This window comes from Brassica napus, chromosome A2 (genome assembly GCF_020379485.1).
Source record: "Brassica napus cultivar Da-Ae chromosome A2, Da-Ae, whole genome shotgun sequence".
Classification (NCBI taxonomy): domain Eukaryota; kingdom Viridiplantae; phylum Streptophyta; class Magnoliopsida; order Brassicales; family Brassicaceae; genus Brassica; species Brassica napus.
The window spans coordinates 3,820,265-3,842,138 of record NC_063435.1 but is presented as its reverse complement, the minus strand read 5'-3'; the positions used below and the strand labels follow the sequence as shown (position 1 = coordinate 3,842,138).

Here is a 21,874-nt window from a genome sequence, read left to right as displayed (position 1 = left end):
ATATGATAAAGATGTCGGTAGTGGTATCGAGCCCGGATCCATGGGTTCATAGAAACTCCTTTCATCCTAAAGGATTTTAATGCAGAGAATGGATACATTTGTTCTCGTTCATGCTTATTAAGTTATTTGGGTTAATCATTTATGTTCGTGTGTGTACAAAGTTTCCTTCTTTTAAGGTTGTAAGATTTGCTTATTCCAAATATTGTGTTTACTTGGTCATCTACTTTTCACCATAACAATGTATATGCTTGTGGTTAGTGTGTATGTTCATGTTTATTGTAAGTGTTTTTTTTTTCATGGTTGTTATTTGTTCGTGTTCTGATCTAATATGACAATTGCTTATTATTTTCAAGAAATGAAATGTAATTGAGAACGATTTTTGTTTTCTAGTGAACACTGTTGGTTATTGTTATAACACCAATACATAAACATCCACTTGCAATCGCAAGAAACAAGCACAATCAAAAGTCACTGTTATATATGAGCGTGTCTAAAATCATACATGAAAAGCTCATAAACATATTAGATCATAAGGTTGAACACTTTGGAGGAATGGTCTCTTGAGTACACATCACGGGTCCGTAATCGTCTGCATTGTGTATTGGGCAGACAGTGCGACTAGGGACAAGCGGTACCACTCTTACATGGCGCAAAATGGTCCTAGTTGGCTTAAAGTTCAGCTTATCTGCGAGGCTAATTCGGCCTAGCCCTCAACTATCTCTGCGGAATCAAGGAATGGGAGACTTGTGTCATTTGCCTTTCATAGGCTCTGTTTTTTCTCCCACCTTCACTGTTGACACTACTGGTGCCTGTTGGTGTTTTTTTATATTCTGGTATTCTGTTTGGTAGGTTGTGCTGATCTTAATGATTGTACGTTCAAACAACCTTTTAACACTTTGATTTAATATGTGATAAAAGATAAAACATATTAAATCATTGGACACAAAGTGGATTATAGTTTGTCTAGGCCGGAAATTTCTAAACAACAACAAATCATTACCCATTCTCAATTCAATGGTTGTTTCAAAATTTTAAACATTAAAGGCAATATTTATAGACACGAGAAAACTGTATGAGACTTAATTAACAAGCTTTTAATAATTTCTTCAGAAGTTAATAGCTAAGCAAAAGAAACGGATTAAAGCAAAGGATAAATAAAAATATGGCTTCGCCCGGGTTCGAACCGGAGACCTTCAGTGTGTTAGACTGACGTGATAACCAACTACACCACGAAACCTTGTTACCAATTTTCACCCTACGTTTTAAATAACCGCTTATAGTATCAACTTCCGACATTACTTTTGTCGGCTCACCTTTCAACTTCCGTTGAACTCTCCTCTTCGTCTCGCTCTCTCTCTCGCTCCCGCCCAAAGAGAAAACTTTCGAGATGGCGACCGGATTAGATAAGTCTCTGGACGACATGATCGCCAAGAACCGCAAGTCTCGTGGATCCGGATCCCAACCGGGTCCGACCCGCCGCAACAACACTAATCGTAAATCCAACCGATCTGCTCCGTACCAATCAGCCAAGGTTCAAATCCATTCTACATCTCTTCCCTCTCTCTAGTTTCGCCGGAAGTGTTGATGAATCTCTCAAAGAGGAAAGAAAAAGAAACGGATTGATTTGGTTGTTATAGGCGCCGGAGTCCACCTGGGAACACGAAGCTTTCCCTTCCCGGTCAACCCGTTCTTCCGCCGGAATCGAAACCGGGACGAAGCTCTACGTCTCCAATTTGGATTACGGGGTCATGAACGATGACATCAAGGTGTCAAAAATCGTTCCTTTTTCTCAACTCTGTTTGATTCTTTGCGTTAGGGCTTGTTGTCTGAATTTGAGACCGAAGCAACTTGGAACTGATATGAGCCTCTGTTTGTTTGTTTCGTATGTAGGAACTGTTTTCTGAGGTTGGGGAACTTAAACGCTACACAGTACACTTTGACAGGAGTGGAAGATCAAAGGTAAGCTGAGATTGTACTTCTTCTTTGTCGCTTGTCCTCTGTTTTTTTGAGTCTTGAAGATTTAGTCTTATACCATTAGGGAACTGCTGAAGTAGTATACTCTAGGCGTGGTGATGCAATAGCAGCTGTGAAAAAGTACAATGATGTTCAGCTGGATGGGAAACCCATGAAGATAGAGATCGTGGGCTCCAATCTTCAGACCCACTCTGCTAGACCAGGGAATGCAACTTTCAATAGTGGTTCAAGGCGGTAAGTATTTATATACTGTTTCATTATTATGTAAAAGCTTTCTCTATGTTGTGGGGGTATATTGAAAAGTCTGTTTTATTGTTTGGGTTAGCAGAGGAGGACAAGGGAGAGGTGGTCAACAACAACGTGGTGGTGGTCGTGGCAGGCGTCCTGGCAAGGGTCCAGCAGAGAAGGTATCTGCTGAAGATCTTGATGCGGATCTTGATAAGTACCACGCAGCAGATATGGAGACCAACTGAGGCTGCTCTTTGTGACAAAAAAAAAAAAAAAAAAAAAACTGAGGCTGCTCTTCTCAAACCGCGAGTGGGATGATTGAGAAAGAGAAGATAGAAAACTTTTTGCCTGCTGATTAGCCCTCCATGGCTGTGTGTTGTTGATTTGTTTTTCTTACAAGTGACCCCTTTAGATTTGCGAATCTGTGTTTAGACTTTGTTATTGTTGTCTTAACAAATAGGCTCAACACGTCGCCGTTTACATAATATGGGCTGTCAAATTTTATTTTATTTTATTTTTTAACACGTCGTCGTTTCGTAAATTTCGACACGTCATCGTCCACAAGCTGAGCAAGTTTATTTGAATAGAGACGAAGAACACAAACTCAATTGCTTAAACCCTAATCGGAAAATCCCTCCGCCGTATCTCTCTCTTCTGTCATGGGGTTCTTCGACCTAAACGTACCGTACAGCTACCCGTCCCAATCAGGCGGGAAGGAAGTCGCCGTCGCCGTCGCCGTCGCAAACAAACTCCGCGTAAAGCTCGCCACGAAAGCCATGGAGCTAGGCTACGTCGGAATCGCGCATAACCATTCGATCGGCGGCGTAATGACGGAGAAGGACTCTTGCACGATCCCTCTTCTCACTCTCGGATCTTTCATCAAAGCCGCTCCGCGATTATCATCCTCCGTCGCGTTCCATCGCGGCTTGCTCGGCGTCCCTCGATCCACTCCGTTTCGGCAGTACACGCGCGTCACCGTCAAGCTAGAGAGCAAGGCTCAGTGCCTGGGGTTGAACTCCGGGAATCCGGTTCTGAAGAGCTATGATATCGTTGCCGTTAGGCCGATGAATCAGTTCGCGTTCGATCAAGCTTGTACGAAAGCTGAGGTGTTTAAATTTTCTAAGCCTCTCTCTCTGTGTGTGATTGAGGTTTCTTGTTGAGTCTGTGATGATTCTTATTCTTAGATTGGACGTTGTAGGTTGATATCATCTCGATTGATTTCTCGAATTTGCCGTTTCGGTTGATGCATCCCACGGTTAAAGCTGCTATTAAGGTTTGTGATTCACAGATTGTTAACTGTTACAAGAGTCTCTGTGTGTATCTCATTGTGTTTTTTTTATATGAGTAGCGAGGAGTTTACTTTGAGATCAAGTACTCTGATCTTTTAAAGGATGCTGAGAAGAGAAGACAAGTTATATCCAATGCTAAGGTGAGAACTTTGATTGTGTATTTAGAATCTTAGATTACTTAGTTGATGAGTATGTTAAGAGTTTTCTGGTTATATGCTTTATACGTTCTTGTGATATGGCATTACTAGTTACTGGTGGATTGGACTAAGGGGAAGAATCTGATTATATCGAGTGGTTCACCTTCAGTCACTGAACTTAGAGGTCCTAACGATGTTATCAACCTCATGTCTTTGCTTGGACTCTCTACTGAAAGAGCCAGAGCTGCAGTTTCAAAAAACTGTAGGTAAGGTATTCGACTCTTGAAGCAGTTGTGTTTATCTGATGCAGTGTTGAGCTTGGCATTTAGTCTCTTTTAAAATTTGCTTTCAGGAATATGATAGCCAAGATTTTAAAGAAGAAGCGGTTTCACAAAGAAGCTGTTAAGGTTGAGTTGCTTTCTTCTAGTGATACCTTTAGCCTCGAACAGACTCTGTCTGGTGATTTCATGAAATGGGATCCCATCTCAAGTGGTGAAGGTGACATGCTCTTGGAAGATCTCGCGAAGGCTTTTGATGCCACCACACGTGCTGTGGCGAATAAATCCTCTAAGGCGATTGATGTCACCTCTGATCGTAAAGGCTTGCCATCACATGGTTTCCGGCTCACTGATATTCTAGGAAGTGAACCTTCGACTCAGGAAACTGCAGATAAGATGATTGACGACGCACCGGTGCACTGTAAGAGTCAAGTTTCTGATGCATGTATGGCTGATTCAGCTTCATCTGTTGATAATCTTCTGGAAAACGAAACCGTTAGCCAAATTGAGATATCTGAAGATGACAACAAAGTGGAACCTACAACTATTGTCCCCCTGAGGAAATGCAGTACCAGCCAGGGACAGGGGCTTTTGGTGCAAGACCAAGCACCTGCATCCTTTACACTGATAAGATGCACAAAGTCTGATGCAGCTTCTGATGGCAACATGCAGACTGAGTTGGAGTCGGAAGATAAATCTGTATCGCCATCAAAAATCGGCCACGTGGTCCCACAAAGTCTTGTTGAAAATTTAAAGATGGAAACTATTCTTGTTCATGATGAGGTCTCACTGGAAGAAGTCAGCAAAGAAGAAGTTATTTCTGATCATGCTAAGATCGAGCACTCTGTATCCATTGATGGCGATGAGATGGAAATCGATGGTTCTTTGGAAGCAAATCACGACGAGTACATGGAGGTGACAGTGGAAGACCAGAAGCATGAAACAGGTGACAGTAATATAAATCTTCCTAACTTATCCTCCTCGGAGGCTACTGATTTGCTAAGAAATTCAGACAACTCTCTCAGTCCAGAGGCGGCTGGACAAGACCATGACCAAGTACCAAGCTTAGACTCCAGTGAGGCGGAGCTTGGGGAAGAACCAGCAGTTCCATACAACAACACCATTGAAATATCAATGGAAGACAAGAAAGAAAGCGGGAGAGAAATTGAAACTAATCAACAAGTCCATGTCCAGTCTGAAAGAAACAATGTCAGAAACTCAGGTATGGATCTAAATTTCATCATTTGGAAACCTTAACGCAAGTTTTGGACTAAGCTTCAGTCTAATGTTATCTTAATCTATTTGTCATAAAATGCAGGAAAGGTGGGAGCTAAGAGGAGTAGAACTCGATTAACGCAGCTACAACCTTTGAAGCCTTTTCTACTTCATCGTTTCAAACAAATCAGTAAAAGACGAAAACATAGAAGAGGTTGAGGATATTCTTAAACCCTAGTGAAGTTTTGCTCATTTAATTTAAACCCACAAGAAATTTTTAATTTGTTTCTAAAGTTTATAGTTGGTTTCTTCGTGTACTCGTGCTTAAAAAAACACTTTTTCTAAAATAATAAAAAGAATTAAATAAAAGTGAAAAACACATGTTAAAGAGTGGAGAGTCGGTAAATCTGCTGCCGGCCGACAAAAGTCGGGGACATGGTCGCCGGAGGGCCTACATCTCTCTTCATAGCCTTTGCTAAAGAAGAAAGACTGCTCAAGCTGTGGCTCATTTGGAAAAAAATACGAATATTCTCTTCTCTTATAAATAAGACAATCGGTGTTAGGTTGATTACTTTAGTTTTGTTTATTACAGTGGAACCTTCTTTGATTTCATAAGGATTTTATAAGGTGTTAATGTATGCTTACTTTTGGAGATTGCTAGTACTTAGTAGCACGATGAGTACTTAACGTGAGGGTAATGAAATCATCAGAGTAACATGACCATGTTTTTCAATGCTAAAAGTTATCATCTTTCTACTTTCTGATTATTTTTGTAAATCAAGTGGGTAAAAGACAATTCGGACCATTAAGGAACATAATAAACTATGCATTAAACTATTTACGGGCCCCTGAGTAATAATGATACGGAATGAAATAATTTCTTATAGTTGGAAAATGTGCTGATATTATTTTTCCATTTATAGAACCAACCAAACATCAACCTCTGGTTTTTTTTTTTTTTGCGTAAATTCACATACCCAGGTTATCGGATACAACATCGACGTTAATATGATCATACACATTGTGTTTTTATACAAACTAAAATCAGATTACATGCTCGTTCTAAATTGGTATGTTGTTTCTATATTTATTTATTTATAGAAAACAAAAAAATTTCTTGAATGATATGATCCTTTCCTTCCAAGTAGATTGATTCGAACTATGATCCTTCTATTTCAAGAGAATCACTAGACCAAGATTCACTCAGTTAAAATTGTATATAGTGATACTGTTTTCATCTTGTTTTGCCTTAACCTATCCACTAAACCATTTTAACTCAACTATATGAGAACATAGAGTGGGAAATGTCGATCTCCCTCCATGCCATGACAAGAAGATTACCAAAGTGGTTCTATTCCGTTCTTTCCGAAAATTTTCTGGCCAGTCAAATAGATTATTCAGCAAAGATCTCCGAACAAAAATATATAATACTTTAATTTATTATTCTTATTTACAAAGAAAACACACATAACCTACATGAGTGCAACATGGAGAAATCTTTCAAGCCAAAACAAATGAAAGTGCCATATAAACATATATAAGAAAGAGAAAAACATAAATATAATTCTAAGGACTAATTAAGGAAGTGATTAGCAGAGAAAGAATCAAGAAAAGATGCCCACGTGTCAATATCTCCAACCACGGCTTCAATAACATCAACTTGTTCTTGTTGTGAAATCTCATCATTCCTTGCAAATCTCCCCCTTATTCTTGGCCTACTGTCCGCTAATGTCTTCCTGCATTCATACTAATTGAAAAATAAATGTATTAAATCCGTCTCAAAACAAAGGTGATGGTTATATTATGTATTTATATCGTTTAATTAGCTGGATGAAGTAACTAATAGGATACTCTAGTTCTTTTCCTAGTGTTTTCGATATTCGAGGACCTTCTCATTATAAAAATAAACAATGGGGGAAATAAACTTATGGCAACCTTGGAGCTTCATTGTCTATCTCAAAATATTCCCTAAGACCAAATATGATGTGACACTACATTAATTCTAATTCACATACTAATGAAATTAATATTTATGTTTGAAGATAAGATTAAAAGCATAGACAGTGTTACTTTTGAGGTGATAGTTATTGACATGATATGTTGAGCCTATTTGTTTTTTTTTTCTAGTCAACGAACCTTTTATTTCTTGAGACATCAACGAACCATTTAGTTTTGTATTAAAGGTAAATTCTTGTATTATTTAGATCTAATAAATTTGATTTTTAAAAGAGGCATATGAATGCTTGTTTTTTAAATTTATAGAATTCATTATTAGTTGCTTAAGGGAGACAATTATAAGAAAATATATGCTTGATTTGAAATGAATGGGTTAGTTAGCATCAATAAGTGTGCAGGTGCATGTCACTGTTTCATACAACTACATGTCAAGTCCTCAAAAGTTTCCATGGGACATAAAATACATGCATATTGAATATATAGGTAGGTGTTAAACTGTTCATGCATCTCTCTACGTGTTGAAAAACAATACGAATTGAAAAATAAATCCACTCATATAAACCAAATAGATGCTACAAACATATAAACAAATGTAAAAATTTACCTTAATCCTCTTGTTGAAATTCCTAAGGTTTCGTTTGCTACGATATTTTTCGATCTTCTCTTTCTTCTCCTCAGGACTATACTTATATGCTTTACTCATTCCTTCTATTATTGCATTGCTCTCACTCAACACCGCACTGCTCTCTCTCCTGCTACTCCTCTACACACGTACCAAAACGTTTGTTTGCTTTTACATTAATTTACATAATATAGTAAAGTGCTTTTACCAAATAAAACCCCAAAACGTTCATTGTAAAAGCTAGTAGTTCCGTCTGCGTTTGCATCTTTTTATTGTCTCTTAAAAAATGTGAAAGTTGTCTTATGTAAACGCAGATATAGCAAGTGCGTTTGGAAACGATAGGAACATAGGTTCCAATTGTTATTTTTGTGTTTATATCCTATAATATTCTAATCATCGCAACCAAAAGAAAAACACAAACGTAAACACGGAAAAGAAACACACAATCGGGGCAAATAGGTTTGAATTATCAAAATTCGTCATGCAAGTGTGTATATAATAATATTGCTTACGGGTAGATCTCCGGCGCTAAGGGCCCGTCTCACTGGCCCATCATGATCGTTAACGAAATCGTGGGCCGTCGTCGGTAAATTACCAAAAAAGCCATTATGGCTACTCATACTCCTCTGCATCACAAGACTCTCTCCGCCGCTCCCCATCGAGCTCGGCGAGTCGCAGCTGCTGCATCCGCCGCCACCAGTGGTCATGCTGGAATCAAAGTAACCAAACCCTGAAACTGCCTCGGCCGTAACTAACGAGTGGTGGCTCATCATAAGAGGCGGCGGAGGTAGGAAGTAGTGAGGATGATGATCATGCGGCAGAGGAGGAGCCAGTATGTTCTCGGAGTATAGGAAACCTGGACACGTGTCATCGGAGGCTATGGAGCTGCTGATATGTCCATACATGGTGTGGTTTTAGTTTCTTGTTGTGTTGTGTGTGTGAGTGAAAGTCGAAGTGGGTTTGGTTTCTATTTAAACAGAGGGAGGAGAAGACAAACTTGACGGTGACGTCATTTGTCGTCATATTTGGTCAACTGATTAACCGTTGACTTATTTTGACTGACTATAATAAAAGGAATCTTTTTTTTTTTTTTTGAACTTAATAAAAGGAATCTTTAGTTATCGAAGAGTGTTGCTCCAAAAAATAAGTTGTGAAAAGTTTGCCTTTTGTTTTCACGTCGCTTCTCTGTGGCTCCGAACGACACTTCAGTTCAGGTGCGGTGTAATGACCCTACTTATGGTTTAACGATATTATTCATCAACTTTTAGATGATAAGTTTGTTACAAATTATTTACTCAAATCACACTAAACAGGTGTAATTATGATGTGTTCTGGAAATGACCATTGAACATGTTTAAGTCCATCCTTTTTTTTTTGGTCGAAGTTTAAGTCCATCCATTATAAAAAAAGTCTTTCCATCATTTTCTAAATCTTAGATTCTATCGAAAATAAATTTAAATCTGAATGAATTTGATAAATAATAAAAATTTAAACACACAAAATTAAAATTAAAAACTAATAAAAGCATAGTTTGTCATTTAAAAAATATATAGCTCTTACACAGTAACCAAAATCAAACATAAATAGAAGTACCATGCAAGCTTCTCTCATTCATCGCTATTAAATTATTTTATTTAATTTACTTGTGTCTAACCGGTAACTATCACGAGAACATAGGAAAAATATAGAAAAAATATAAAAAAACAGAAAAAATAATTTATAGAAATAATGAAATGTAATTATTTTTTTTTGTCATATTTAGCGAAGAACAAATTTATTCTATATTTTTTACAATAAACGGAATGAGAACAAATAAAAAGGAATTTTCTTTTCTATGAATGGTAATTTTTTAAAGAATATTAAAAAATGCATAGTAAAATTAGATAATAGTGTTGGGGTTTAAGAAAATTAAAAGTTTTTTTGTTTGGGTAAAAGAAAACTAAAAGTTATGAACATTACTTAAAATATATTTATTTAAGAGGACATTTGGAGTCTTATACAGATTGTATACTTTTATCTTTCTATATGATCTATATTTGGAACTGATTGTGAACTTGTGTAGTGTGTAATATACTGCTTTAACTGATATTTTTGTTTTTTTTTCCGTCATCGACTTAAACAAACTTGATAAAAATGTGAAGACTCTGTGTAATGATAAGACGGTTAATTCTAATCAAGATTATCCGCTTTTTGTGTTCTGAGCATGGGGGATATTTTGTTTTGTTTAACTTTGCACTTTTATTTCTGTTAGAATTGTGTTTTTAGGATGCTATGTAATTACTTAAAATAATAAATGTTAAATATCATACTTAAGAACATTTTGTTTTATTATTAGTGATGTACATGCTTTAAATGATTGCTAAATTATATGCTAAATTATTTGCTCAAGTGGAGATTTTGATCTATGGGTATTTTCCGTTGAATTCATGAAATACGTAAAATATGTTTCGATCATTCCGGTTCAAAATTTATGCAAGAGAGGGGTCACAGAAGTGAACTAGTACTGTTTACATCTAATACCTCTTCTTTTTGGTAAAATCTAATACCTCTTTTACTGGTTAAGGTGGAACATATCACATCATAAATCATATGGGAACTTGGGTTATCTGCCATCCTCCCTAAAAAAAATTATAATTAGTGTATCATAAACATGCCATATATGAATTGATGATCCAAAACTAATCTCTAATTTTTAATAATTTTGATCCGCTTCTATTTCTAGTGACCACGCTTTGTTTCTTATGTTTTTCTGAAACTTTGTCTATTTGATGATTTTGAAAACCAAATTAAAAGAATACTTTTAAGTTTAAAGTTTTAAAATATACATTTCCAAAATATAAGAACAAAATCCATGGACTTAGTGTAGCTATTTTGCTTTGGTTAAGCTATCAATTATATATGCAGACACAATATTATATTAGGAAAATAGTCATTTTTAGAGTTCTCTAATCCGTAGACTCTTTTTTACCTTTTTGTTAGGTTAACATGTTAGCTTAAATGTCATAATAACATTGTCTTACCCTTTCCAGAAAACATTGTTTTAGATTTAAGTGTAAATTATGTTTTAAACAATCTAACTTAACATCAAATAAAACTAATAAAGATTACATAATGACATTTTTGCAGGGGCATAACAATTATACCATATTTTCCTATCTGGACATATACATTTTGAAGTTTTCATGCATATTTAGAAAAATATCTTAAATTTTGATTATAAATAAATTATTTTATAATTTAACATTTTCACAATTTTTAATCAATCAAAATTTAATAAACATAATTTTGGTTTTTTGAAGTTTACAATTCACCACTAATACCTAATAAAAATCATTAAAAGTATATTTTTTGAAATATTTTTTTTCTAACTCATAAATCATCATGAAATGGAGTAAATAATAAATAAAAGTAGTTAAACCAAAATATTCCAAGAGACCCAAACTAATCTTCATAAGACTCATAACTTTCATCAATATATTCTTATCATTCAAAATATATACAGTGGCCTGATTAAATCGTAGTGGGAGGATTATATATAAACCGTATATAATATATCGTGCAACATTCTTAATAGCAAATGAACAATGAACAGAAAAATTAAATAAATAAAAAAGACACAGGTTAACTTTTTAGCTCGAAACGTAGGAGAGACAAAAAGATGGTTAAAAGCATTATTTCACGCATACCCATGTGCGCAGCATACAAATCCACTTTATCACCTAATTAATCATACAGTTAATCAATACTGTATTAATTAAACTCAAAATCTTGATGTGCTTTGGTCGTGTTCACATCAAATGGGGGGTTGTCCGATCCAGCGAGAACCTAAATTCAAATGTAAATGATTTGGGTTAATATATTATAATTGTGTCGCTATCAAATATTAACTAAATATATATACAAAACGAAAATTACAATATTCTAAACTTCAACATTTGAGCGATTCTTACCAAACCAAAAAACATTTCTGTAAATTTTTGTTCTGAAGACCAACATTTTTGTAATTAAATTAAAAAATATAAAAATCATAACAAACAGATAGATAGCGATATTCTGGTCGAGAGAATACATATCTTTTGGAGAAAAAAAATATGGTGTAATGCATATTTTATGGGTGAGAAAATCACATAGGATGAAAGTTTTCAGGTGAGAAAATGTAGTTGTTGAACCATAAGAAAGATGTGTTGGATCGGCACACAAAGCTAAAAAAGAGAGATTAAATATGCAGCCATAAATTTGTATAGATCAATAGTATGCGTTGAAATAACTGATGATATAAACACTGATATATATAGTTGCTGGTGCAAGAGATATGCTGGGTGGTGAAGACAATGTAGATTCAAGATGTTGAGCTGGAGTCATGGAGATTTAGAGAGTAAATATATATTTTGGAGAAAAGACAAAAAAATAAATTTGAAAATCATGTTTATTTCTTAAAGAAAAGTAATATGTGCACTTACAAAAAAGAAAGTTGTATTTATTATTATGAAAGATGTTCATATCCATATTGTCCTGGATAAAGAACTTTGAAAACGTTGAGATAACTATAAAATAGGTATGAGGTCATCTGTATTCGACAAAAACACATAGGTTAATGATAGAGAAAGAGAATCTCTTAGAAATGTTTTTGGTCGTCATTAAATAGACACTAATATACGTGAGGAGGAGAAACATAAGCTGTATAGCTTAAAAATATTTCAATAACACTTGTTAGAGTGTTAAAGCTGATTAACAGACTGTATAAAAGCTGATTAAACAAATTTTGTAATAAATTGTTTAAGACGGTTTTTAATAAAACAAAAAAAATGTTTGCTTATATATCCATTCTCTGTAATTAACCATATGCATTATTATACTGTGTTTGCATATTGCAATGGATCCATGTTACATTCAATTTCGTTCTAGTAACCATTTTCTGAAATAAAATTCATTAAACCAAAATTTAAGTCGTTCTAGTAACCATTTTACTCAGGAGACCAGCCGACACATTTATCTTGAGTGGTTTTATATAGGAGTATATTCGAATCAAACGTATATCCATGGTTTTGGAACTAGAGTCCTAATTTTAAGGCCTCGGATGTTATTCTTAAGTGTGCCCACTGTTGAAATTGCATAAGTACAATTTATATCTTAATTAGATGGACTATTGTCTTTGCACGTTTGCCAGATTCTTGTTGGAATAAAAGCGATTTAAGCAACACATCGAAACAAATATCTCAAATATTTTTTACCTAACCCTAATGCAAACTGTATATTATTTTATAGATACTTTTTTTGGTAATCTTTTATAGATACTTTTACTTTACGATTTATTACAATCTAAGAATGGCATTCGAATAGTAGGAACACGTTTTAGTCGGTAACTAGATCGGCCTAATATCATCATTATACATCATAATAATTCCAGTCAAAGCCTCATCGTATCGACAGTTTTAGAATACATAATTTAGACACTCGCCACTTTATTTCGTTTTTAATTATCTATATTTTGGATACTACAGGATGATATTGCTTTGATTTATCCAACTCCGACCCAGTTGAAGACTTGAAGTAATCCAAATTTAAACTAAATGTTTATGTTTTTTTTTTTGTTCTTTATATAAAATCTGACTGATCATATTTAAGTAGTTAAATAGAGGTGGCACAATTAATTGTTACATACTCTGTACTCTCGTTATTTGATATCTATTTGATCCATAAAAATGAGTACTTGGCTTGACCAAATCGAATACCAAATAATCTATTTAAATTACTTATAAACAAGAAAATATCAAATATTTAAATAAAAATTAATATTTGGAATTTTTGGTTTGCTATTCATTTTTGTTAATAAACAAAATATATTTCCTTTGTTTATAGTAAAATAACTTGTTTATATTTTATTTAGAAGTGATTTAAAAATAAGTAATATGTTTATAGAAGTAATTTAGATTTTTTTCTTATATATTTTGTCTCACACATTAACTAAATATATATAGAAAAAGCAATTAAGAAAATATTAATATAAACAATAATATTTTTATTTTGAAATTTTAACAAATTATCAAGTAGCTTACAAATGCTTATCAAGTAAATTATAAGTACTTTACAAGACAAGTACTTTACAAACCGTTATTTTCTTAGCAAATACTTAAAACTGTAAATATTTCTTTTTAGGAAACCAAGTACAAGTCTAAATTTTACTATCCGTACAAGCTATTTGTCGAATACCAAAGTTTTCACAAGTAAAAGTTCGTTTATGCCTTTCATTGTTCTTCTCCATTTCATTCTGTATTTATAATATGGTTTCATCGATAAATGTATCTGAAGATTTATGTCCCTTCGAGATCACTATAAGTTAATCCTCTGAGTCGATTATATAGTTTTACTTTATATATGGGGTAAAAGGTCTAACAGAAGCATTTTTTTGCACTTAAAGGATCGGCTCTGTAGGTCCATCAGAACTATCTAAATATGTTTTTTTTTTGGAACACAAATATGCTAGCTTCATTTTGCTGGTACAGATATAAAATATGGTCATCAATGATTTTCTTTTAAGTTGATCTGAAATCTTAGCTAGAGTTTGGACTGGAGGGTAAATATTTCGTCAAATCTAAGTCAAAGTCTGAATGCAGAAAGAGGAAAAGACAATATTTCTATGTATACTACTGTATATGTATACGACTGTATACTATAACACTGAAACATGCAGTCAAAGTTTTTGAAAGTTTTAAACTAAGGGCCTGACTGGTTCAACCGCAGCGGTTGCGGTTGCGGTTGCGGGAGTTTGCGGATGCGGGTGGTTGCGGTTTCTAGCGGTTTTAAGAGATTTGTACGACTGGTTCTGCGGTTAGAAATTGGTGCGTTTGCGGGATACTTATGACTGGTTAACTACCAAATGCAGCAGCGGTTAAATAATAAATTAACAATATTTACATTTTATACAATTATAAAAATATCAAAAATAATAATATTATAATAAATATAAAAGTTATATTTAGAAAGTTATAATTTAATTTTTTTTTTAAATATAGAAAATATTTTTATTTTAGAGTTTTATAATATTAATTAAAATATAATAGATATATTTTAGCATTTTTATAATTCCAATTTAATTTTTTTATTGAATATTTTTATTTTTGTATTTATATTGTTTTGGAAAAAAAAGAAATTTTTTTTATCCTTCCGCAACCGCCCGCAACCGCAAACGCTAGCTGGAACCAGCTTTTGAATTTATGAGGTTCAGAGCGATTTAGAGTGGTTTGGAGCGGTTTGAGCGATTGTTGCGAAACGCCAACAACCGCTACCAACCGCAAAAGCTGCGTTTGCGGGTGGTAGCGGAAAAACCAGTCATACCCTAAATATAAAAACGTACAGCTTAGTGAATTCCAATCTCGTTCGACTAAAAATAATAATATATATTCCCTTTATTTTATAATATATAATATTTTAGCTAATATAACATATATTATTTTTAATGTTTCTTAAAATATCATTAAATATAAATATAAATAAATTTGGTTGATTATAAATGCAAATAGTAAAATGTAATTGGTTACACGATATTTTTGATAAAATTAAAATAAAAGTTAACTATATACGTCCTAGGTTCTATTTTATAACACATCCTAAGTTCTATATTATTTGGATTTGTACTTATGAGATCGGGATTGAATATAACATATCAATTTCGGATCGGGTTTGTACTACATCCTACAACTCATAAAATAACCATATATCGTTTGACTCAGGTTATATCGGATCGGTTTGGATATACACGAAGTAAAATCTAAAACCTTACTTATTTAGTTATTTATATAGAATTGAGTATTTAAAGCAATTATTTAATTTTAAATACTTATTGTTAGATATTATATCGAAATAAATATGAAATTAATATTTGGGTAAATATTTATGGTTGAGGTACATATTTATGGTTTAAATATTTATATTGTATATTAATTTGAATATTCAGGTCGTTTTCTTCAAATTTTTCTATTTTTTGGGTTATCCGTTCGGGTTTGATTAATAACTCTTTAGGTTCGAATATATTTTGTAACACCCTAAAAAAGATATTCATATAATTGTTTTATATTTCGGATCAGGTACGAATCGGGTATTTTGGTCTAAATTTCAGGTTACATATTTTATGTCCAGCCCTAGTATATATTTTAAAACACCTTACAATGTGAAACAAAAAAAACTTATCCAAAACATCTTACATATTAAAACTGCTGGAATGAATATTATCATTAACAAAAATTTATACTACTTAAACGCATCCACAAAAATTTATGCAAGATCCTTCCATAGGGAGTTACTTTTTATTGGTTGTTCTATTCCGGTTTGGTTACCCAGACCACCTCAAGTTTGAGTAATAGAATGGCCTTTTGACGTTAAAAAAAAAAAAAAAAAAAAACGCATCCACATATACATATCTATATACCAGTTACATATGTATAAACTATATCTAAAGAATATGGGTAGATATAGAACAAATATCTAGATTTTTGGAGATATTTATGATCATATCAATTTCATCCGGATCACCAACTCTCCATTTTTATTCGATCGTAGCCAATCATATATCCAATGTTAAGATGTCCAAAAATTATATTTTGACTAGATATTCGATTCGGTCCGTTCAAATAAAATAAAATTTTAAAATTAATATAGAATAATATTATTTTATAAAAAAATAAGATTTATTTATTTTAAAACTCTAATAACTAAAATAATCAATTTAATGAATATTTTTTTTGTACAACTTACATAAAATATAATCATTCTATAATTTATGTATATAATTCTGTATATATATATAATATATTGGATCAGAGTCTAGGATTTATGATTTACTTTGTTTTACGATTTTTGTCTATTAATATTTGTTTTGCTTTGTAGAGTTAGAAATATTCAGATTTTTTGGTTCGATTGGAAGTGAATAACAAATCAAAATTTACGGATACTTTGTTTATCCATATTAGATAGAGAGAGATACATAATATCGTATTACATTGTCCCATTCTTTCACATATGTATCTACCAGTTACTGCTAGAGATTTTTAGGCAACGTTGCTGACATTTCAAAACATAATATAAAAAGTCAATAGGAATGTGTCCCACATAAAGAGGAGACAAGATAATAATTCGCAATCGTTACGAGGACATAGGATCTCTCGATTCCTACAGTAGATAGATGTACTGCGAGACTAACTAGAAACACATTTTATATAGGCAAAATCGCCACAAGTTGATGGGAAAGGTCATGCAAAAGCAAAATTTATAGATCAGTCGATGACAACGAAGACTTTTTCCTTATGATGGTAAATTTGCTGCATAATGTACCAAAACTAAACGTTTCATGCTACGGTTGGTTCATAACTACTTCAAGTTTTAACGATCCAATAAGAATTGTCTGTGTCTTGTAATAATTTTTATTTTGTTTTGCTTTATATCACCATGGAAAAATTATTGGTTTACTTTGGCAAGCTTCTGTCTTCAGTACCCCACTTTGGTTATTTGACACCCAAAGATTATAATTATTTGTAGTTTTAACAAGGTCAACGGTTCAGGAAACCTACAAGTCTACGAACGAATTGGGGATATATATATTAATTTTTGTATATTTTTATATAGTAGTTGAAAATTTACAGATAACTATAGTTGTTAAAACTATACCAAATGATGTGAAATGATGTATTTGAAATATATATCCTGCGTATTAATAAATAAACTAGGTGTTTTGCCCGTGATACAGACTTAAACATTTTCATAATTTTTGAAAAGTTATTTGTATACTATATTCATAATTTTAGTAACAATTTTATTTGATTAATATTTAATTATATAATTTATGTTTTTAACTTTTTACTTAAAATTCTATTTCAGATAATAATACAATATATATATATATATAGAATTTTTTTTTATATTTTTATATTTTGGTTAATTCAATATTCTATTTTTAATTATATAATTAAGAATTTTATTTGATTAATATTTAGTTATATAATTCATGTTTTTAACTTTTTACTAAAAGACTTTTTCAGATAACAATATAATATATACATAAATTATCTCTTTTTAAAATTTTATTTTCAGATTTCGGATAATTCTTACTATTACTAATTTTAATCAATTATCTAATCAAATAAATTAAAATTTTCTTTTTATTTTTTTAATTTAGTTATACATTTTATTCATTAAGGGTATAAGCGATATTAACCACTCTAACTTTTAACGTGAGAACTTGATTTCAAAAATTAATTTATTTTTTTTAGCTTTTTATTACTAAAATACTTTTTCGTATAACAATACAATATATATATAAATAAATTATATTTTTAATTATATTTTTTAGATTTTGGATAATTCAATATTTTATTTTTAATTTTATAATTAAGAAATTAATTTGATTAATATTTAGTTATATAATTCATGTTTTTAACTTTTTTCAGATAGCAATACAATATATACATAAATTATCTCTTTTTAAAATTATATTTTCAGATTTTGGATAATTCTTACTATTATTAATTTTAATCAATTATCTAATCAAATCAATTAAAATTTCGTTTTTATTTTTTAATTTAGTTATATATTTTATTCATTAAGAGTATAAACGATATTAACCACTCTAACTTTTAACGTGATAGCTCGATTCTAAAAATTTAGTTTGCAAATAATAGTATAGATACATCCTATAAATATGAACTAAACACTACGTCTATGATATGAATTTAAGGTCGGTCGGATCAGTATCTAGATGGTGGCAGTAGAATAAGAGGTGAAAAGGACATATCACACCATAACAAATATGGATAGTTTGTGATAATTAGGAGAACAACACCCATTTCAAAACATGAGTTGAATGATCGATCACTAAAGGAGTATAAATCACTACCAAATTTTGACTGATTTTGTTTCAACACTTTAGAATGATCGTAACAACTTTGTTTAACAAAAAAATAAAAAATATCAATTGAAGTAACGAAAGCTAAACGTTCAACTTCTTACGAACTTTTGACTTGGTTATAATGTACAAGCGTGTAGGACAACTGTACCACAGAAAATTTGGGTAACAACACGCGCTTTAAATGTTTAAAAAAAAGAAGACAACACGCGCTTTAACCTTTTGTAATAAAGTTTTTAAACGATATCCTACTATATAAAAGGGACTAAATTCAAAGCTTTTGAGACTATCCACCTCAGCCAAAATATTCTCATCTAAAAAGAATTAAAAATAAATATCATTTAGAAAATAATTAACTAACATACAACTTTTGATATTTCTAGAAATTTCAAATTTGTAACTGCTAATTTATTAATAGAATCATATATCTATATTGAATTATGTTATATTTTAATAGTTAGACTTTAAGGGTAAATAAATTATTAATTTATAATATATATAATTTATAACATTATATTGTAGTTATAAATAAAGAGAAAATAACCGGGAAGGATGAAGAAGCTCATGTAAAATTATGTAATTAAAATGGTAAAATGGTGAGTATGATGAGGTGAATCTAAGAAAATTTGTTGTACAAAATATGGTGTTTTATTCGTCCACTATAATGATTTAAAATAAAATATATATTCACATAAATAAGTCAATATTTGTTATTTTTTTTTTGGTAAGATGTTAAGATTATTATTTTCTAAAAGGTTACACTGTTGTTTTTAAACAACTTATTACAGCAAGGAAACAAAAACAACCAACAACAACTCAAGGTAAAAAAAGCCTTAAGAAAGTCTTATACAAGAAATATAAAAAGAAGTAGAGAAGATGAGAAAGAAGAACTTACCGGGTAAGAGAGGAGACGGTCACGCATCATACGGTCGAAAGAGGCAAGGATGACTGATGAAGGTGAGGAGACATGACTGAAAGTAGAGCTTGATGACTGGAGTAGCATGTGCATCTACGTTGACGCGAGGTTGATTGATCTAGGCTGCAACAGAGTGTAGATCAGCCGGAGGAGAAATCCAAACTTCAGCAGCAAAAGGCTCCCATATCAAGCGAGAGAAAGAGCACTCAAAGAAGAGATGATGGTGAGTCTCTATTTTCAGATTATAAAGGGCGCACGTTCCTGAGACATTTAATCCCCAACGCCTCAAGCGATCCTTGGTTGGCAGTCTTCTCCGCAAAGCCAGCCATGATATAAACGCATTACGTGGAATATGTTCCTTGAACCAAATATTCTTGTGCCAATATGTATTGTTGAAAGTGTTTATATTCTTTTGTGACATTAGTATCCATATTTTTTGATAAACTGATCCAAAGAGATTAGTTTGTGGAGCTAACCAAACGAGGATTATAGTGTTTACTTTGGAAAAAGTAATAGGTTGAATGATAGATGGCGTGCGTGCCTTTTCACATGGAAATCTGCACATATATTAAAATTATAAGTTTTGAATCATAGAGAAAATATAGTGTATATGACTGAAGTTGGTACATTCCGAAACTAAAGATGGCTGAAATTCTTCTTTGTCAAAATGCATAGATGTGAATCTTATATGAATAGAGTTCTACATTGCTTATAGCAGTGTAATAAACTCCGTGTGTAAAGGAGAAAAAATGTTATATAAGTGAAAACAAAAATTATGATTTTTTTCTTGTGCCTATAGGCTCTTCGCAATTTGAAGAAGAAAGAACATATTGTGTGAAAATCTTTGGCTCGGTCAAATTTTATCCAGTTGTTTACAAAACTGTTGTTATCTGATTCATGTAATTTTTCAGTGTTGATTTAAAAGCCCAAAAAACCTATCTATACTGACTTTTTTATATTTTTTCTGTGATTTGAATTTAAAAAGAGATAAAACTTTCGATAAGTTATGTAAACTCAGAACAAGTATTTAGCTTTAGAAAGCATTTACATGTTTCAAACTTATAATATATACATATATAATGTTTAAAATTATGCATATAAAACCTGTGTAAAATGTGTCTGAATATGTTTCTCTTCTTTAATGTGTTAATCGTACTATATATAATATTATTTTAAAATTTCAAAAAGTTTATGTCACTATCACATACAAAAAACCATCAATAAAAAATATAATTCTCCATCTACAACAAAAAAATGAAAAAATTATTAACATATAAATTTAAATTAAGAAAAACTAACATTGGAAAAACAAGAAGTTAATATAAAAGAAAAAAATTAACAAATAATATTATAAATAAAATAAATTTATAAGACATAATCCGCGCGAAGCGCGAAAAAAATCTCTAGTAATCTCTAATAGCACACAAATTTCTGATAGCTGATCACATATGTTAAAGTTAAATGGTGATTTACGTAGGAAATACGTGTATCACCATTTATGCTTAATTATTGTAAGAAAAAAAATGATTAGCTATATTATCTGAGTTTTCACTTTTCTGATTATTAATACTAGAGATTTTTTCCGCGCTTCGCGCGGATTGTGTCTTATAAATTTATTTTATTTATAATATTATTTGTTAGCTTTTTTCTTTTACATTAACTTCTTGTTTTTCCAATATTAGTTTTTCTTAATTTAAATTTATATGTTTATAATTTTTTATTTTTCTTGTTGTAGATGGAGAATTATATTTTTTATTGATGGTTTTTTGTATGTGACATAAACTTTTTAAAATTTTAAAATAATGTTATATATAGTACGATTAACACATTAAAGAAGAGAAACATATTCATGCACATTTTACACAGGATTTATATGCATAATTTTAAACATTATATATGTATATTTTATAAGTTTGAAACATGTAAATGCTTTCTAAAGCTAAATACTTGTTTTGAGTTTACATAACTTATCGAAAGTTTTATCTCTTTTTAAATTCAAATCACAGAAAAAATATCAAAAAGTCAGTATAGATGGGTTTTTTGGGCTTTTAAATCAACACTGAAAAATTACATGAATCAGATAACAACAGTTTTATAAACAACTGGATAAAATTTGACCGAGTCAAAGATTTTCACACAATATGTTCTTTCTTCTTCAAATTGCGAAGAGCCTATAGGCACAAGAAAAAAAATCATAATTTTTGTTTTCACTTATATAACATTTTTTCTCCTTTACACACGGAGTTTATTACACTGCTATAAGCAATGGAGAACTCTATTCATATAAGATTCACATCTATGCATTTTGACAAAGAAGAATTTTAGTCATCTTTAGTTTCGGAATGGCCCAACTTCAGTCATATAC

General features: G+C 31.6%; 3 protein-coding genes and 1 non-coding gene across 8 annotated transcripts; 2 read left to right on the top strand and 2 right to left on the bottom strand.

Moving 5' to 3' along the window:
• Positions 1-912: 912 nt before the first annotated feature.
• LOC106385737 (THO complex subunit 4A-like) lies at positions 913-2,724 on the top strand. Of its 2 annotated transcripts, none has more exons than XM_048750123.1 (6): positions 913-1,531; positions 1,638-1,766; positions 1,891-1,959; positions 2,039-2,208; positions 2,300-2,448; positions 2,491-2,724. In XM_048750123.1, the coding sequence occupies exons 1-5, from the start codon at positions 1,388-1,390 to the stop codon at positions 2,445-2,447; spliced, it is 660 nt and encodes a 219-aa protein (XP_048606080.1). In that variant the 5' UTR covers positions 913-1,387; the 3' UTR covers position 2,448; positions 2,491-2,724. The 2 variants fall into 2 exon arrangements, with proteins under 2 accessions (XP_048606080.1, XP_048606085.1); XM_048750128.1 differs by having other exon boundaries at positions 933-1,531; positions 2,303-2,448.
• TRNAV-AAC lies at positions 1,164-1,237 on the bottom strand. The gene has a single exon. It is a non-coding gene; the product is annotated as a tRNA-Val (tRNA).
• A 113-nt stretch (positions 2,725-2,837) lies between the features above and the next one.
• On the top strand, positions 2,838-5,490 carry LOC106385719 (protein GAMETOPHYTE DEFECTIVE 1-like). Of its 3 annotated transcripts, none has more exons than XR_007320386.1 (7): positions 2,838-3,308; positions 3,401-3,475; positions 3,551-3,631; positions 3,740-3,894; positions 3,981-4,852; positions 4,932-5,128; positions 5,225-5,438. XR_007320386.1 is itself a non-coding variant. In XM_013825625.3 (7 exons), the coding sequence occupies exons 1-7, from the start codon at positions 2,862-2,864 to the stop codon at positions 5,338-5,340; spliced, it is 1,956 nt and encodes a 651-aa protein (XP_013681079.2). In that variant the 5' UTR covers positions 2,838-2,861; the 3' UTR covers positions 5,341-5,438. The 3 variants fall into 3 exon arrangements, 2 of the variants coding, with proteins under 2 accessions (XP_013681079.2, XP_013681073.2); XM_013825625.3 differs by having other exon boundaries at positions 4,919-5,128; XM_013825619.3 differs by having other exon boundaries at positions 3,981-5,128; positions 5,225-5,490.
• Positions 5,491-6,528: 1,038 nt separating this feature from the next.
• Positions 6,529-8,765, bottom strand: LOC106416804 (two-component response regulator-like PRR37). 2 transcript variants are annotated; one of them, XM_048750121.1, is made up of 3 exons: positions 8,212-8,765; positions 7,682-7,840; positions 6,529-6,857 (listed from the first exon to the last, which is right to left on the bottom strand). In XM_048750121.1, the coding sequence occupies exons 1-3, from the start codon at positions 8,602-8,604 to the stop codon at positions 6,837-6,839; spliced, it is 573 nt and encodes a 190-aa protein (XP_048606078.1). In that variant the 5' UTR covers positions 8,605-8,765; the 3' UTR covers positions 6,529-6,836. The 2 variants fall into 2 exon arrangements, with proteins under 2 accessions (XP_048606078.1, XP_013713155.2); XM_013857701.3 differs by having other exon boundaries at positions 6,529-6,868; positions 8,212-8,751.
• Between the last annotated feature and the right edge of the window lie 13,109 nt (positions 8,766-21,874).